We start from the raw sequence: 19,211 nt of genomic DNA on the forward strand, positions 1-19,211 counted from the left end.
AGAACGGTGTTCCTATGATTAAGTTTTCGACGCGATTTATCCTATAATATATCACTCACAGGAAAAAGCTTTCGGCTTTTTCTTTTTTAGTAAAGACCGAACCCCAGTTGTAACTGACGTCGTCATCTAGTTTTACTTTTAACGTCATTTAAGGTCGTAAGCTACGATTTTAAGCTACGTCATTCATCATCTTGTATACAAAGATGCAGTTTTTGTCAAAAAATGTATTTAACATAAATATTATGCTTTTTTAATTACAAAAACACTTAGGTGTAGCAATTTCCTTCAAAATAATCCTTCAACAGCTCTCTTTGATGTCCCAGTGCCCTACTAGCAGCGAAGAAAATGGTAAAAAGATGGCAGATCAGTGCTACCCGCACAAAAAAGTGATTTCTCTTGTTGTTTAATTGAGGGAACTGTAAGTTTGCTGTTTAAGATTTTTGGCCATGGTGATTCCAATGATGTTCGCCTACTTTTTGTTTTGATCTGATAACATTTCTTAGGGGGTTTTGGGCTATTTTTTGAAACGTACTTAAATTTATTTTCAAAATAACATTTTTAATTAAGACTAATTTGATTTTGGTTACTATTCTGAAGTCTGTTAAAAATGGCAATTGTTTCTCACCTGTCAGTTTTTTTTTAACACGTTTAAGTGTTTGATACTATGTGCCGTAGTTCGTTCCTTAATAGGCTGCCGCTGGAACTTAATAAGTTCCTTAATAGGCTGCCGCTGCCGCTGGAATATTTTTAGCGACCAACTGGCTTTTTAACTACCAAAACGATATTTTTATCTTGGCTGCCCCCTTTGAAAAAAATTTGTAAAGAACGACACCAAGCCCTTAGCAACCGAAATTTAAAAACGTCTTTTGAAAAAAAATGTATCAAGCGAGGAAGAATCCCTATTTAAACCAGATTTAGGAATAGTAACTATTATTTCTATTAATATTAATTCAAGAAGTTTAGTGCAAAAACAAATTTATGGAAATGTTAAAAAAAAAAAAAAAAAATAGCTAGAACTCTCCAAAAATGGTGTCAGATTAGAATGAAAACGATGCCATTGAAATCGCTGTAGTTAAAAACTCTATTCAAGAGAATAACAGTCTTCCATCTCGACTAACAAGGAAAAACACTTTTTTCGTAGGGGAGACTGGATCGGCAGGTTTTGGCTCTTTTTTATTCTCCAGGAATTTATTCAAGCGATAAGAAATTACTGAGTATGCCAAAGCAAAGGTAACTCCTTCAATACTATCCTTGAAAATGACAATTAGAAATACTCCACCACTGTTCCACCTGGATGCCTCTCTATCCAAGTGGTCAAAAGTGCCGAACCTGTGTCAACCCCGTTACTGGTTTGGCCGTCTCTGGCTTACGTTCGGCCACCTGACTTGTTTTTCGGCTATAAAATTATGAAAGAATATGATTAGTGTAAAAAACTACAGAATCAACTTCAGTAAGGTTGAAAAAAACTAAAGAGTATTAATTTCAAATTATAAGTTGACTGATCAACACCAAAAGTAAGCCGCTTCAATAATCTTGATGTTCCACCTGTCACTGGTGACAGTTTCATTTCAACTTCTGTCTTTAAGACACTATCCGTCTCGTTAGTTAGCGCTCTCTTTCTCAAGTCTCTTACTCAAGTCTCCTTCAGAAAGTGGACCTTAAGTTCTTCAGTTGCTACTTTTTTTTTATAATAATAACATAGAGAACAGGATTCCCTTTCTTGTTCTTCAGCTCAGCCAGAATGTAATCACCAGCCTTCACTTTCTCAGTATAAAATTGGAAGTTGGTGGTAGGGGGCTAGCCTTCAACGTCCGTACTGAAGTCTGAAAACTTGTTGTATATGGGCTCATCTACGTCAGAATCGTCTCTCCAACTGCATCTCTTGTTACGAGAAAGATGCCTTTTGCTTTTTAGCGTCTTCACTTCTCTGACTTTCTTCCTTTCCAGGACTAGGGCTTTCTTGGCCGATACAGATTTTATCCTAGCAGTAATGCGTTCTTTCACAGGGGTGTCAGTGAGCGCCTCTGACTTTTTCATATTATTTGTCCTGTTGAATTTTCGTGGTGAGTCTTTTGGAAAGGGATTTGCATGGACAATCTCTTTCAACGAATCATCTGGAGACGTTTACTCCTCATTTAGAGACAGAACCTGTTTTGCGTCCGTTTCGGAGTTTATGTTAAAGAAGGAGTCTAAATGTCCCACAGGACTTGCGCTGAGCATAGAACTTCCCTGGTAAGTGCTTTACTTGATCTGGTAGGCATTCTGTATGAGACACGTATAACAAGAGGAACTCATAATCCTTGAAGACATCTCTGTGGTGGGATGGACCCCACTTGCTCTGAATTCACTGATCGTATTCTAAGGAGTGAAAGCCTTTGGATATGCTTTTCCCAGCAGCTCAGCAATGTAATATGCTGATATAGTTTTACATTTATGGACAGTCAGAAAACTTAACAAATTACATGAATAAATAATTTTCTAAACTGGCCGACGGGGAGCAGGGCTCGATGTGTCGGCCAAAAACATAAAATAACAAATAAACCATATCAATAATGAAAAAAAAACACACATGGTAGGAGATAACAGAGGAGGCCACCCCAGCGTGAGAACACCACAACAAAATTCATACTAAAATCCAAATTCACCAATCCCAACATCCAGGCAAAGAAAAATTTTTGAAATATGTTTTTTCAAAGAAAATCGGTTCTTGAATCTTGGGGACACATCTATTAGATTAAATTTATTTGCAATATGAGGAATCTGGTAACTGATTGAGAATCTAGCTCTTTCAGATTTAATTGGGGGAAGGCGATACTTCTTGGAGCGGACGTGGTGGGCAGGAGAAATGGGAGTCTCAATTACACCCAGATCGTGGAAATAATTTGCCGAAGATTGGATATCATAATACCACATTGCTGTATGCAGGTCTTTCAGTTGTTTGATATTAAGTATATTGAGATAAAGATATAAAGTTTGGGTTTCTGAAAGATTTTGAAGCCTCACTGGGCGATGAACAAAAGTACCCAGGACTCTATCCGCCTTATTTTCAATTATCTGAAGAGGTTGGAGATGGACCATAAATGTGTTGAGGTATATTACAGGGCAATATTTAAAATATGATTCAATTAGAGAATGATATAAAATTTTAAGGATGGAAAAAGGAAATACATGTTTCATTCTATGAAGACAACCTCAGTTATTGGCAAAGTTCAATCTCAAATAGTCAAAACGCTAACGGAAAGATAAAAGCTCATCAAGAATACTCCCAATGTAGCGAAATGAATTTACTCTTTTTATCCTACATTCATTTACTATTAACTCTGCTATGATAAATTTATCAACTGCCCGCTGTGACCGCCGAAAAATCATGAATTCAGTTTTAGAAAAGTTCGGAGCCAGGTAGTTACATGCAAGCCATTTGTTCAAAGAATTTATTGTTGTCACCATATTCTCAGCCAACAAAGTTGGGGATTTAGCTTTTACTGTCACCGCCGTATCATCTGCAAAAATTACTGCTAAACTACTATCTTGGGGTAAAGACCTCGAAAGGTCATTTATATAAATCAAAAATAGTAATGGCCCTAATACCGATCCCTGGGGGACTCTAATATCATCAATAACAATATGGCTTGACAGGTGCCCATTTACTTCTACCTGAATTTTTCGACCATGCAAGTAAGATTTTTTTTAGATCTAGGCCTTTACCTCTAATACCTGCATTATTAATTTTCTCCAATAAAATTTCATGGTTTAGCCTATCAAATGCCTTTTTTATATCATAGAAAAGAGTAGATACATGATTTTCATCATTTAATGAATCATTATTCTCCAAAATTAGCGCTGCAATATCTTGTTCAGTAGAATGACCCGCCCTGAATCCAAACTGATTTTTAGTAAATAAATTCCTTTTATCAAAAAACGAGACAATTCTTTTTTGAATAATTTTTTCAATAACCTTAGATATAGGGGAAAGAATAGCTATTGGGCGATAGTTATCTGTCTTATCACCTTTCTTATGAATTGGAATAACTCGTGCAGATTTCCATACTTCCGGAAAGATCCCTGATGACATAGATGCATTTAAAATATGAAGCAACGGGACGTGGATTACACATGCAAGTTCTTTCAGAATATTTGTGGAGAGCCCATCTAGACCTAGAGAATTACCACTCATAAGATTCATAATTACTTTCTGGAACTCACCGAAAGTGACAGGGGCCAGGAATGTACTGGAATTTTCGGATGGCGGGAGATATTCTTTATATGAATGAGATGGAGATTAAGGGGATTCCAGTTAAACGGTAGAACTAATGTGAGAAAAATAATGACAAAAATATTCTGCAACAACATCCTTCCCCTTCAACTCAACACCATTTTCATTTATGATCACTTCAGGATGTGGATTTTTAATATTGTTTCCAAATTTTTCCTTAATTAACTTCCATGTAGTCCGAGGTGAATCAGATTTTTTAAATGCATTGTCATAATACATTTTTTTCACTTGTTCTGAGAGTTTTAACTAGCAAATTTTTTTAATTTTTGAATCGCTATACATTATGAGCTGAGGGGTATTTCATTTTTATCTTATACAGTCTATTTTTTTCCTTGATAGATTTTAGAAGTGATGGACGTATTCAAGGTTGTTTGGGTGAGGTTTCTTTTTCGGGTTTGTAGTTTTGAATTGGCAATGAAGGTCCAGTTTGTCATTCAAAATTCGATAAAATATATTTAAAGATATGTTGGGGTCATTCTCATTAATAGCTTCACTCCATCCTACATCGCTAAGATAAGATTTCAATTCATTCATATTTACTTCTGAAAAGTTTCTCCTCTTCATATGATTTTCTTTATTGACTATCTTTTGCGCTTTGAAATCAGACATTAAAATACAATGGTCAGATGTATCCTCCATAACCACGAATGTCGCCTCACAAGGATAAGGTGCAAAAATATTATCAATCAGAGAAAAAGAAAAATTTGTTATGCGTGTCGGAATAAAAAATACTGGGTTCATACCATGAGAAAGGTTACGTTCGAAAAACTGAAGGACATGTCGGTCGATTCCTTGCTGTCTAGATGGGAGACATCCCATTAAATCAATATTGAAGTCCCCAAGCATTAAAAATGGCATTCGAAGATTTGATATTACACTTAACATATTTTCAAATTTATCAATAAAATCTGCCTTATTTGATGAGGGAGGACGATAAATTACAGCAATTAAAAGTTTATCATTATTTGGTAAAAAACATTCAACAATACAGCTTTCGAAAATCATCTCTGTATTCAAATATAAAAATTCTTCTTTCAGTCGTGCCGTAATATAATTTTTAACCAGTATTGCTAAACCACCTTGCTTTTGTTGAGTTCTACTTACGTGAAAAAAATTGGAAATCACTAATATTAATTTTTTTTTTGCCGAAATTTCATCTAAAAATGTTTCACAAACTCCAAAAATATCCGTATCAGATTCAAATAAAAAATTTTAAATTGTATCTTGCCCGCTCCTCCATCCACGACAGTTCCAAAAAGATATTCTCCTCATGTTTGGGTTTTTATGAACTATTTCATGAGACAACAAATATTTATTTGGGGGGACTAAAAAAGAATTTAAAATTTCATTATTATCATGGGCTAGGGGCGTTTTTAATACATTACTAAAAAGGGCTGAATTTCTTTCCAATTCCTCCAGTCTAGAGGCTGTAGTTTGTGACTTGTGTAGGGTGGGACGGTTAGAAGTACAACACCATTATTTTTGGCAAGAGCAAGCAATTCAATCGTGTATTGGCTGATCTGGTCATCTATTTTCAGAAATACAGGTGAATATTTGGAGGCTTTGATTTGATTGATAAAATGTTGCAAGTAAAGCAAAAATGTGAGGTAGTCATCCAGCCAGAAGTATTTTCCGAGCCGATCATGATGGTTTTGGTAAAGTTTCCTTGATTAAAATTTCGAGACCTTGTTTTCCGGGGAAAATAAGTAGAGGAGGGACTGTGTTCCCAGTGCATTAACTCCAGCACAAATTGTTGTCAACTGACATCTTTCTGCTGACATGACCGTCCCTACTTACTTCTGGCCTCGCTTTACATTAATCTTACCAGGCTTGTGGATGTTTTTCGGACCCGATTCGTCAACATTCCGAATTTATTGTGGTCTGAACATGTGTTTATCTAGGACTCACTCCAGGTTGTCAAAGAAAGCTCCTAGTGCGACAATTGAAAGCAGTCGCCCGCCCTGAGTTGTACCATCTGGTGTTCTTACTAATAGAGTTTTAAGGGGAGCCATAAAACCAGGATATCAGTCTGTACCTGCAATTCCTCCACTGTCTTCACTTCCTTTGCATTTCCAGTCATCCGGTACTTTCATACTCTTAGTGATGGCAAAATTGTATAAGAGTTTACGTGCTTCTAGGGGAGTACAGTCAAAATAAATATCAGCTATCGTTTTCAAGTAAGCTTTTTGGTCCTTTTTCTTGTTCCTCTGTGAATATTTACCATACGTTGTAACAGGGTGTAAAGAAACCCAGGTCCAGGCTTCGTAGACGCACATTCAGCTTTTCAAATTCTTTCATGTAGTGCTGCAGTGTTCCTCTAGGAACACCTTCCGCATTTGAATAGAATCTAACTGACTTTTTTTCGACTAAGACAGAAAAAAAACTGCTGTTTTCTTTTCTGCTGGATCCCAGCGACCTCTCTTTCTTTTCTCTTCTGTCTTTTGTCAACTCACTCCGTGGTAACGATCGATCTTAATGATAATACGTTTAAAAATCTTCACAAAGATACTACTTATAATTTGCTGTTTCTTATAGATCTTAATTTCCTTTTCGATACTATCGGACTAACATAGCTCTTTTAAGCTAAGTTTTCTGCTATTCCCCAATTTTCCACCTCTCCAGCGAGTGAAAAATGCTCAGTTCTCTTAAGTGGAATTGAATTTTGCTGTCTTCAGATGTTAATTCAATTATCAGTTACGTGTTGTATTTTGGTTTTTCAGGATCGGTGCCCGATTCAGTTGTCTATTTCAGTTTTCCGGCTTTCACTTTAACAAATGTTCGCTGCTTCCTAATAGCAAGTTTTCCGTAAAGAATATTTACTTTATAGGGTTCTAAACCCTATGCTTTCTGAAAGCCAGAATATAATTTGTACTTTACTGAAAAAAAATTCAAATGAATTTACTGAAAAAAATGTGCATTGTCAGTTTAATATACATATGCTGATTCTTATTATTTAAAATATTGATTAAGTTTTGTTTTCTTGAAGTTATAAAAGTCAAAACACTCCGGAGAATTTTTTAACTAAAGTACACGTAATGATATTAATGTTAGAATGCACAGGGTTTTTATCCGAATATCTAACCATATTCTAATGTACAGAGTTCTAATTATCTTAATGTCGGTGTGTTCTTGACTTCATTTATTTATTATTACTGATTTGTGGTAGCTGTATGCTTGGTAGATTATTTGATTTTTTTTTTCATTTTTTGTTTAATGGAGTTCTTTTACTTTTTTTTTGAAAAACTTATTTTGTGCAAAACGTTTTTTTTAATTAATTTCTTCTCATTTTGTGCTGGTATGGTGTTTTTCAAGAAAAAAGTCTTACCGTGTTCTGCATTTAAACATCCATACTTTCTATAAAAAACCTTCAACACCATCTGGGCATAACTTACAACCCTTGTCCCTAATCTCTGGGGTTTGTTTCAGCCTCAAGGGCCTTGTTATATGATATTTATACTATTTTGAATAGAATGGCTATCTCAAAATTTCTTTTAGACGCATTTCAGGACAATATGACGTGTGTGTAGGGGGAAAGGGTGAAAGGGTACCTTCCCTCTGATCACTTTGACTCCTAAAAAGAGCACTAGAGCGTCGATTACCAATCCAATGAGCTCCCTTTGAAGTTTATATGACCATACTTTCTATAAAAACCCTATATGTCCCCAGGGCATAACTTACAACTCTTACCCTGAGGGCTGGGGGAATTTTTTACCCTAAAAGGCATAATTTCCAGACCTTTCTGATAGGCTTAACAAAGTGGCTATATCAAAATTTTGATTGGAAGTGTTCGGGGAAGTGATAGGCGTGAAGGGAAACATTTGTCCTCTGGTCACTTTCGACTAATAAAAAAGGTACTACTCCTCAATTTCCAATCGAATGAACCCTTTTTGAAGCTTCTACGACAACGCTGGCTAAGACCTAATTTCCAGAACTTTCAACTACGTTGAACAAAAGGTCTATCTCAAAATTTTGATTGGATGTGTTTGGGGAAATGGTGGGCGTAGGAAGGGGCATTAGTTGCCCTCCAATCACTTTTGACTATTAAAAAGGGCACTATGCCCCCAAGATATAACTTACAACCCTTGCGTTGAAGGCTGTGGGGGGCGTGTCATCCTCAAAGACATAATTTCCGGACTTTTCAACTACGTTGAACAAAATGGCTATCTCAAAATATTTTATTGGATGTTCTTAGGGAAATGGTGGGCGTGGGAGGGGTGTTAGCTCTCCTCCAATCACTTTTGACTATTAAAAAGGGCACTACCCCTTCGAAGTCTTCAAAGTTTCTATGACAACGCTCTGTATAAAAAATCTTATATGCCCCCTGGGCATATAAGGTTGGAAGAAAACATCAATTGATTATTAATCGCGGTGTGGAGTTTTTCTCTAGAGATAATATACTCAGTGCGAAAGAATTTATCCTACAAAAATCTGGCCTACCGGACCCCTTCCGTAAATCAGTTAAGAATGAATAAAATGTCTTGGAGATTGTGAAATTTTTTTGCCAAATCAGCTAAAGAAAAGCGTCAACTTCCTACATTCATCATTTTTGAGCCCACCGAGGTCCCTGCATGCGGAGAAGAGATAAGTGCTTGCGTAACAACCAAAGTAAATGATATGTGCCGTCGTTTTGAAGGATTCATGGAACGACTGAATAAAAGTGACTTAAATCTTTTTACTCATACTAGTATCTCTACCCAACCAAATGCCCCCACAAAGCTGTCTTACTCTAGTTGTTACAAACCATCCGCCACTGAAAACCCCATCGGAGTGGAAAGCGTTTATAGAATCTGCGTGTGGTGAATCCCTTGATGCTTCTAAGGTTTAGCTCAGACCAGGAAAAAATGGGTGGCGGTTAGCCATTGCGCAGAAGGCTACTGCGGAGAATTTTGTGCTTGCGATTAATAATCAAAACCAGGGTTCCAGTGCAAAAATCAAAACTCCCTCACGCATCGGTATAGTTAAAGGGATTCCCGAGGCTCTTAGTGCGGAGGATATACAAAGATTAATAGCCGGGTGTGAGAAAGCCGAACAATGTGGGATATCACGCACCTTCAAGCTGTATTTTTCAATTAGAGATGCCCTTGATACTGCCGCACAAATGACGATTAAAATTGGCTTCGAGCGCTTCAAAATATAAGTATTTATTTTTCTCCGGAAACGTTGTTTTAATTGTCACGAAATCGGCCATATGTCGACACAGTGCAAAAATACCAAGAAATGTTGCTCCGTTGCGCCCAAAATTACCACAGTGCGACGAATGAAAGCCCGTGTCAGAACCTGATCTGCTGTTTGAATTGTCAAAGCACCAAACACACGTGCTACCATGCTAACTGCCCGTTGAACAAGACTTTGAAGCCAAAAAGCCTATCTGTTCGAAATAGTTGAGTCCTATATTAAAAAGAGCGTCTTGTCGTGGGACGTAAATGGTAGTCTCAGTGCAAAAATCACCGTGGTGGAACAACTTTACCTTACTAAAGAAATCATATGCATACAGGAACATTTTCTCTCTGTTGACAATATGAAACTACTCGATATAGTGCCATCACATGTACTCCACTTTGTAGCCGCAAAGAGGCCCAGAAAACGAGGCCGTCCCTCAGGTGGACTTTCTACAATAATAGATAGACATACTAACTCCGAACTATTTGCAGAATCTGACCATTTCCTTGCAGTTAAAGTGGGTGATACTGTCATTGTAAATGTATACCTGCCGACAGACTGTAGAGACGAAAATTCTGAAACGAAGTTTGCTCTAGCATGCAGAAAATTGGATAAATGTCTGTGTAAAATCAGAGCCTCGAACCTCCATTGGGCTTTGTCGAGGGACTTTAATTGTGACCTATTGAAAAGTGGTAATCTACGTGCGGCTCTACTTCTTATGTCAAATACTAAATTAAAAGTAATATTTGTTAATTATGATCTATATTCAATTAAATTTACGTTGAATTCCATTTATATTTTAATATATATTTTTATATTTAGTTTTATTTATATTTTAGAAATTACAACGATTTGACGGATCATTTCCGAAAAGATCATTTTCTGTGTGAAGAAGGGGACTGCCAAAGAAAGGAATCCTATACAAGAGTATTTAGGAGCGAAATCGATTTTAAAGGTGAGACCGACACAATTTAGAAGGCAGTGCCAGTTTTTGTTGCAGTTTTGTTAACCGATTCTGATTCCATTTCTTAGTCCCAATACCCATTCTGATGCTAGACTAACCTAAATATACTGTATGCAATTGAAATGTAGGCAAATCGGTATCTGTAAATAATGGAGACAGCCTAAGATTTATTTTTTGTTTATTATTTCTTATAATTGCGTAATTTACTTTTAATTTATCTACTTAATTTTAAAACTGTCATATTATCTGTGCTTTCAATGGCCAATTAAGCTTTCCTTTCACCCTCAGGTCGTTGCTTCTCAGAGGGCATATAAGTTCTTCTAGCAATTATGGGCGGGATGCTAAATTTTACATGAAGTAGAAATTTTTTCGTAATAACTCTATAACATTTATAATTAACGTAATATTTTATCTTTTTATATGGTATTTGGAGATATTGTCAATAATTAATCAACATATAAAGCTAACAAACCAAAAATGTTAAGTATAGGAGCCAAGGCCGTAGCCAGAATTTATATTCGGGGGAGGGGGGTACAGAAAAACTTCAAAAAAACACATCACGAACTTGTTTATATGCTTTATTGTTATGTTTTTATGAGTCGGATAAATATTTTGGGAGGAGGGTCATACCCCCCCCCCCTGAATACGACCTTGGTTGGAGCTAATCCAGCTATTGGATTAATTCAATTTTGCTTCATAACCTGATTCTGATCTCAGTCGTTAATCCCGATTCTGATACGATATCTCATTCTTGACAAAATTAAATGTACTATATACACTTCATATATGGAAATAGTAGAGATAATCTAAACATTATCCCACATCTACTTGTATAACTTAGCCTATCCAAGTCAACTTCAGATGGCTGTAGAGGGCACTGCGGTAGATGGTAGATCAGGTTTTTTTTATTTCAGAGAAAGAGTATCCTACTTACAAACGGTTCAGCATCGACAACACTGGTTTCATTTCTAACAGAAAAAGTGTCGCCACTGCTATTAGTAAAAGTTATATCTGATTATCCGTTTCCATTGCTAGTTCTACTAGAGTCAACTCATCCAAAATGCTTGTCATTTGGAGATAAATCATGATTTATTCACTTAACTAACTTGTCACTAACAACTTACTTCAATGCAAATCTATGTGAGGCCAACACAGCAACTCACACTCCTCGACCTAATCTATTCAAAGCTTCACTTTTTACCCCCTTCAAATGCGCACTGCAACAGAAAAGCCGTGGGTTAGCTCCACCCATGAGCTGTATTAAGTCATCAAGAGTGCATCCATTGTGACTGATGGCTTGTCAATAAAAGTGACTCATACAAGTCGATGCTAACATTACATCATGGTAGCATTGGAGTTTGATCTAAAGTCTTAAGATACAACTACTGCTACTACTAACAACTCACCGCAGCCCCAAGCCGCCTGAGGCCAACACAGTTACGAACGCTCCTCCTCCATCCCAATCTATTCAAAGCCTCCCTGGAACTTCCCATTTCCTTTAAATCTTTCTTTATGACGTGCTCCCACCCCAGTCGAGGACAACCAGCTTTCAGTTTAGCCCTAGACGGTTGGTCAAAAAGGGCAATCTTCGGCAATCTGTCATCCTTCATCTGCACAACGTGCCCTAGCCACCTCAACCTTTCTTTCATTGTAGCCCTAGAAAGCGGTACTGAACTACATTTGTCGTACAGCCTACTGTTTGAAATACGGTCAACCCGTACTCTGAACAATCCGTAAGTAATTTCTCTGGAAAACATCTAGCAAATCTTTATCCGCTTTTCGGAGCGCCCATGCTTCAGAGTCATATTTGACCCCGGTCATCACTCTAGCTTCTAATATTCTAATCTTGGTTTGCAGACTTGTCTTCCTATTCTTCCAAACTTTTTTTTTTTAACTGTGAAAAACACCCTGAGCCTTGGCTATTCTACTTTTAACATCTTCACTGCTCCCACCGTCTTTACTAATAATACTACCAAGGAAAGTAAAGCTGCCCACCTGTTCAATCTTTTCGTTACCCAACGTCACCCTTTCATCTTCACTTATTCCTAGCCTTAGTGACTTAGTCTTCTTAACGTTAATTTTCAAACCTATTCTAGCACCCTGAACTCGCAAAACCTCTAAAAGTTCATTTATTTTGCCTAAACTTTCATCTAGGATGCTTAAATCATCGGCATAATCTAAGTCCAGGAGACTGTTTCCTCCCCATTTGATTCCATGGTCTCCCGTTGCCTTTCCTGTGCTCCTTAAGACAAAGTCCATCAAAATAATCCATATAAAGGTTTCTATTGGTGTATCTGAAGGAGTTTATAAACGCTGCCACTTCTACTACTACTAACAACTTACTGCAGCACCCAAGTACATTTTGTATAATTACTCTTCCAGAGCTAATTCCATTGAAAGGTTGGCTGCAAAACGTAAAATGAGAATTTATTAAGTATGTAATTTTGAGATACAGAAAAAAAGGGAGGCTTTGAAAAGATTGTGGTGGAGGAGGAGCGTGCGTAGCTGTGTTGGCCTCAGGCGGCAAGGTGCTGCGATGAGTTGTTAGTAGTAGTAGTAGTAATTTTAAGATCTACGGTGTTAATTTTTGATAAATGCTCTAGTAGTTATCTCAATTATGTAAAGTTAGTAAATTTTAAATTATAATAATTTGAAAGTAATTATTAAGTAATTTTAACATTAGAGTATACACGAATCCCCTTTTTGTCTCCAAATGATAATTTTAGAAGAAAAACAAAGACATAATATGGCATTTGTCACTTATTTGACCAGTCGAGTAAAACTATATTGACCGTAAGGTTCTACACACGATGTTAATCAAAAATTTAGAAAAGGAGCTGACATCATGTAACAGAAGGCCTACCCCTCCCCCCTCAACCTTTACTGTTATTGCTTTAATGACACTTCAGGATGCTCCTTATACCCTCATTACTGCTTCCAACAAACCCTCTATTTGTTTTGTTTTACAGCTCATCGGACTCATAATCATATTCAAGGGCTTGGAAAAGCTGCAGCCAAGCAAGCTCGAACTCTTGAACTCGAATTTCAGCTGCGACCAAGGAATGACAATAGAGGACGTGGCAGAGGTGGAACGTACAGAGGTGGTCCAAGGAGGGAGAGGTAAGACTAAGCGTATGCAGGGGGGGGGGTAGGAGAGGGACGAGGGGGCACTTGCCGGGCGAAGGAATTTTAGGGGCGCAAAATTTCAAATAAATAATCTAACCGTTATAATTATTTTGTAATTTTTTTTTTTTTTATGAGAATAACGTAGGGGGTATAGTTAATAAGTTAAAATAATTTGAAAAATAGGAATTAGCTAAATAATAATAATTAAAATAAGTCATAATGATTAAATATTAAATAATAAATTAACTGATTAATTAATTAATATAAATTATTAAATGATTAATTAATTGAAAGTATTTTTGTTAATAAATATTTTTTTAATATTTGGCCTGCAAATTTTTCGGGAGACAGGGAGAGGGGGGGGGTACTAATCAAGATTTTGATCCAGTTGCAAGAGAGCCCGGAACCGTCTCTCAGCGTATGACAAGAATGTTATTTTCAGTGGCTTTCAAACTACATAAGCTTCTATGCTAAGTGGTTAACTTACATTATGTACCAGTCTTCATACTAAAACAAATTCTTTCACACTTGGCCGAGGCAACAATCTACAAAATCTTCATAATCATCGTCTAAGATCATCACAATCATCATAAGAAAACAGTTCAAAAAATTAAACTGTGAAACGAAGACGGAGATTTAAGCTCTAATCAAATGTTAAAGGCTTTCTAGGGAAACTATCAATTTGCTTTCAAAATTTATCAATTGCCAAAAATCCATCTTGTTGCTGCTTTGTTAAACTTTTCCATGAGGCTAAAGCTCTTAATAGAGCTCCAGTCTGCTTAGTACCGCCTACGTTATGGACAAAAGTTGTTCTGCAAGATTGCATTGCATAACATAAAATCTTTAGGTTTGCTAGTGCTCAGTGGGTAGTGTAGTGTACAAGTTATGCTAGTGTGCAAGATTTTCACAACGTATTATGGAAGAAGCTTTATGCGAGGCATACTGTAACCTATTTGGCTGTTTGTTGTAAGACGTATAATAGTATATTATTTAATAGACGTATAATAATATAGAATATAGACTCGCCACGGGTTGCGTATGCTGGAAATCAAGTCTTACTTGCGTAAGTCTCGTCCATCCTTATAGGATGTGTTTGGGTCATTCCTTTTGATTTCTTGATATAACGATCTATCTAGCCATATCTTGTACAATGTGATAGTGGACGAAGTTTTTCATCTGTAGTATCTGAGGTCCCCGCCATGTGGTCGTCCATTGATTAAGCAAGGGCTGTATTTTTTTTACAGGCTTAGGCCATCGTTGCTGCTTTTTGATTCTAATAGGTACTGTATGATAGGATTTCAGCTGTCTTTGCAGCTCCTCCTTTTTCAAAGGATCTGTGTAGGATCTAGGTACTGTATTGTTTAGGATCTAGGTACTAGGTACTGTAAAGGATCTAGGTACTGTATGATAGGATTTCAGCTGTCTTTGCAGCTTCTCCTTTTTCAAAGGATCTGTGTAATTTATCTTTGCTAGTTTACTTGCCTTTCAGGTCCAACTCCAAGTGAAGTGGATTATGCGCTAATTAATACGCAATTTGTACTTGAATCGATTGATATACTCGTATTATATTAATAAATTAGATTTAGTTGGATCTCATAATATTAAGCTTGAGGTGAAGACTGGGCAGCTTCAGAATTGTTGTCCTCGAGTAAGAAATTTCTGTAGTGTGCAGTGTAGAACAGACGGTTTAGGAAAACGAATTAGAAATGATTTAACAGATAATTATAATTTTACTGAAGCATTTAAAAGGGTGTTTTTGGAGTTGCTCTAACTGATAAGTTGAAAACTTTAGAAGATGATGGAAAACATATAGATGGTATAATTACGGAATTAAATGAAATAATGGGCAGTTGTGCTGAATCTTGTAACCTGACAAAAAAGAAAGAAAGTATGAGCGGCATTTTGATTTGGATTGCAAGTTAATGAAAGGGAAAGTGAGATATTTATTGAGTAGAATGATAGAGTAGAATATTTTTATTTATAACACGTACATAAATAAATGTCACAAAACAGCGCACATGCCTGGTGGCATACTTTAGCGCTGAAAATATTGCCAACGAAAATACACAGCCATTTTCTAACTAAATTTTACGACAACGAAAAAGAAAATCCTAATGAACAAAATGCTTAGCATGTCATAAGATATTTCTTCACCAGTCTTAGAAAATGTCGCTTGTTGCTGCATTCTCGAACTGATGCAGGAATTGAGTTCCAGATTTTTGGGCCAATGTGACGGATGCTGAATCCCGCTCTCGATGTCGGGCAAATTTTGCACGAAAAGTCTGAACGATGCGTAGTAGGATAATTATGAAATTGAGAATTAGTTGAGAAAATGCCAGAGAAATTTACAGGTAAATTACTATATTGATAATCGTGACAAATACTAGAGATAGAAATTAAATGAAGTTGGTCCAAAGAGAAAATTCCTGAAGTCCCATATAGGTGTCTAACTGAAGTTCTGCAATCAGCATTAAAAAGAATCCTCATTGCTTTATTCTGAAGTATTTGGAGAGATTTGAAAACAGACGTAAATTTAGAGGCCAAACCCTAAATGAAATATATAAATTTTGTGTTTACTAAATAATATTAAATTTATTTTATAATATATTTATTAAAAATGTTAAAACTACTTTTTCGCAGTCAATTTTTTCGTTAATTTTTTAACGACAGTGTTTTTACATATTTATGAAACGACAAATTTTTATCTAAAATAATCCCAAGATATTTGAACTGATCTACCGTCTTAATTCAAGACCATTCAAAAAAAGAGAGAAGGTATCTGACACTACTGATCCAGTTCGCGAAAATAACATATACTGACATTTGTTTTCACTAAGAGCTAGTAAATTCCTTGAATACCAATCAGATACAGTTAGTAACGTACTTTCGAGGTTCTGGAAAAGAACTGATAGGTCGCGGTGAGAAGCAAAAATTACTACATCATCAGCAAACATTATAATTTTATAAAGAGGCAAAACTTCTGGGAAATCATTTATAAAAAGAATAAATAGAATAGGCCCAAGAACAGAGCCCTGAGGCACTCTGTAATTAATTGGAAAAGTTTCGGAACGGAGATCACGAGATTTATCAACACAATCTAGTCGTCTCCCAGAAAGGTAAGATGAAAAAAATTTAACAGCTTGTGTTGAAAACCCATAAGACTTAGTCGTTTAAAAGAATGTGATAGGGCAAAGACCAATGTTTGAGATTGGTTGAATATAAAGATAAAAGGAGAGAAAATAAAAGATTAGTAAAAAGTAAAAAAAAGTTTGGGAATAAGAAGAAACTGGATATTGCTGATAATTTTAGAGAAAATTTTTTTATAAGGTTTGGGGTTACATAAGGAATGATAGTGGAAAGGGAAAAGGAAATACCCAGGTCGTTCCAGTAGCAGGCTCATGGCCTGATTACCTAAAAAGTTTGGAAGGTGATTGCGTAGAAACACAAGAGGTAGCGCACAGCCCAGAGTTGGTTATTTATCCTATGGAACGACCGAGGTCAATAATGAAGAGATTAAGTTGGTACTCAAGAATCTAAAAGCAGGTTCTGCTGTACGCGTTAATGGTGTACCAGTAACGTTGTTTAAGAAATTTCTTTCAATTTTTATGCAGGTCATTGTTTTCTTTGTAATAAGGTGTTAACTTCAGGACAATGGCCAAATGAGTGGAAGAGATCACTGTTTGTGCCGCTTTTAAGAGAGGAAACCCAAAGGCACGTGAGAATTATCGTCTAATAGCGCTTGTCCCTACTTTAAGCAAGATAATGGAGAAAATATTAGATACTAGGCTTTCTAATTGGTTAGATAAAAATAATATCGTATATTTGGAACAAGGAGGTTTCAGGGTAGGGTATGGGACGACAGATTGAGTCTTTATTTTAAAGGCATTAATAGATAAATATGGAAAGGGAAAAACTGGATCTTTATTGGGGATTTCTGGACCTCCATAAGGCGTTCGACAGGGTTGACAGAGAGTTATTGAAGGATGTTCTGTTTAGAATTGCCCCCCCCCCCCATTTATCTTTGAGGCTGATAGTGAGTATGTATATTTGTGTAGACGGAATTGTGCTAATTAGTAATAGGATTTTTAGGCTTTTTAATATTAAGCTGGGAGTAAAACAGGGCAGCACTCTTTCTCCTAAATTGTTTGATATTTTTATAAATGATGTTGTTAATTTTCTAGAGGATAGATGGGCTTCAACAGTTAGTCAAGGGGCCCAAAAACTATCTCTTTTATTATTTGCAGATGATATTGCTTTGGTGGCTAGTACACCGCAAGATCTGCAGGCGCTTCTAAGTCTCATAGGAAAAATTAAGACTGAATGTTGAAAGGAGTGAAGTTGTTATTTTTAAAAAAATGAAAGTAAGTGGTGAAGAAAATTATTGATTTAAATTTAATAATAAGGAATTGAATGCAAATAAAAAAAAAAAAAAAAAAAAAAAAAAAAAAATTGGGATTTGTCTATAGGAAAATGGTAGCTTAAAGAGCCATGTTGATGAAATAATTAATAGAGGCAAAGTGACCCTGTCTAAAATTTTCAGAAACCGTACGATAATGAGAATTATAAACCTAAAAATGCTTAAAAGGATATTAAATACGAAAGTGTTACCACTGATAGAATATGGAGCAGAGATTTGGCACAGTAGTTGGAGTCCCTCTAGCTCCAGTATTATAAAAGAGTGTTCGGTCTCCATAAGACAACTTCACAGTTGTCTTATTCTTTAAAGCTACGTAAGTCTATTTTGATGCTTAGATTTTGGTTGAAGTTAGTTAGGAGAAATAAGATAGGCTAGTAAGAGCAGCGTATGGTCAGATGTTGATTAGTGGTTTGAAAACGTCATGGCCATCCCAAATTAAGTCATTACTAGAAAGAGTTTGAATGCCTTACGTATGGAATGATGTTCTTGGTTCCCGTGATCTACCAACAGATTTAGAAAGTTAGGTACGATTTATCTTAGAGGGTCAAGAAATTCAGTATTGACAGGGACTGGTTTTAAATTCTACAACATTGAATCATTTTAATCAGGCCAAACCTAGTTTTGGAGAGGAAGTTCATTTTAAATTTAATATGCTGTCTATAGCTGCATGTCCAAGGAGTCAGCTGGGGGCGAATTACCTCCAATCCAGAGCAGGTAAAAGGTTTTGGACAAAAGGATAGTTGGCCCTGATGGTTGGTATGTTTGTCCCCTTTGTAGAGATAAGAACGAAGACTTGGGCCATTTTTCTACGGAAGTGCCCGGTGCTCTTTGATTTAAGGGAGAAATATTTACATTGGATTGATTTGCTACTTCCCGGTATTCTACAAAGTATTAAAACAATCCTAATATTTCGAGTTGGTGTGCACATTGATAAATGCTTAGAAAGAAGGAAAAGTTTATACAGTTAATTTATTTTGTCTCCGGGCTAGGTATTTTTCCACTTTGTATTGTGTTTCTGTGTGCTTTGTAATTCTGTTATGTTGGTGGTTTCCTTGTTCTTTATAAATTTTCCATACCCTTTTTCTGTCTTTCTAAGTTTTTGTCTCGTTTTCTCGCTCTCGGTAGAACCTGGAAAGTTAAAAAACGAATAAGTGACCTATTCCAGTTGACCTGTTAGCCCTAGGATCTGATTAATAACTGAGGAAATGAATAAGAACATTCAGAGGTGTAAGTTATTTTTGGGGAGGGGTGAATTGGTCCGTAAAAAGGTG

General features: G+C 36.2%; 1 protein-coding gene across 1 annotated transcript in view; it reads left to right on the forward strand.

Annotated features, from left to right (window-relative positions):
• The window catches only part of LOC148954630 (E3 ubiquitin-protein ligase ZNF598), a 71,204-nt gene that overhangs the window by 24,595 nt on the left and 27,398 nt on the right, over positions 1-19,211 (forward strand). The window contains exons 5-6 of the mRNA XM_089086658.1: positions 10,273-10,388; positions 13,367-13,517. Of these exons, the coding sequence (XP_088942784.1) occupies positions 10,273-10,388; positions 13,367-13,517 (267 nt within the window). The remainder of the gene's footprint in view (positions 1-10,272; positions 10,389-13,366; positions 13,518-19,211) is intronic.

Source organism: Artemia sp. Qi Xiang Cuo, chromosome 3 (genome assembly GCF_049724085.1).
Source record: "Artemia sp. Qi Xiang Cuo chromosome 3, ASM4972408v1, whole genome shotgun sequence".
Classification (NCBI taxonomy): Eukaryota; Metazoa; Arthropoda; class Branchiopoda; order Anostraca; family Artemiidae; genus Artemia; species Artemia sp. Qi Xiang Cuo.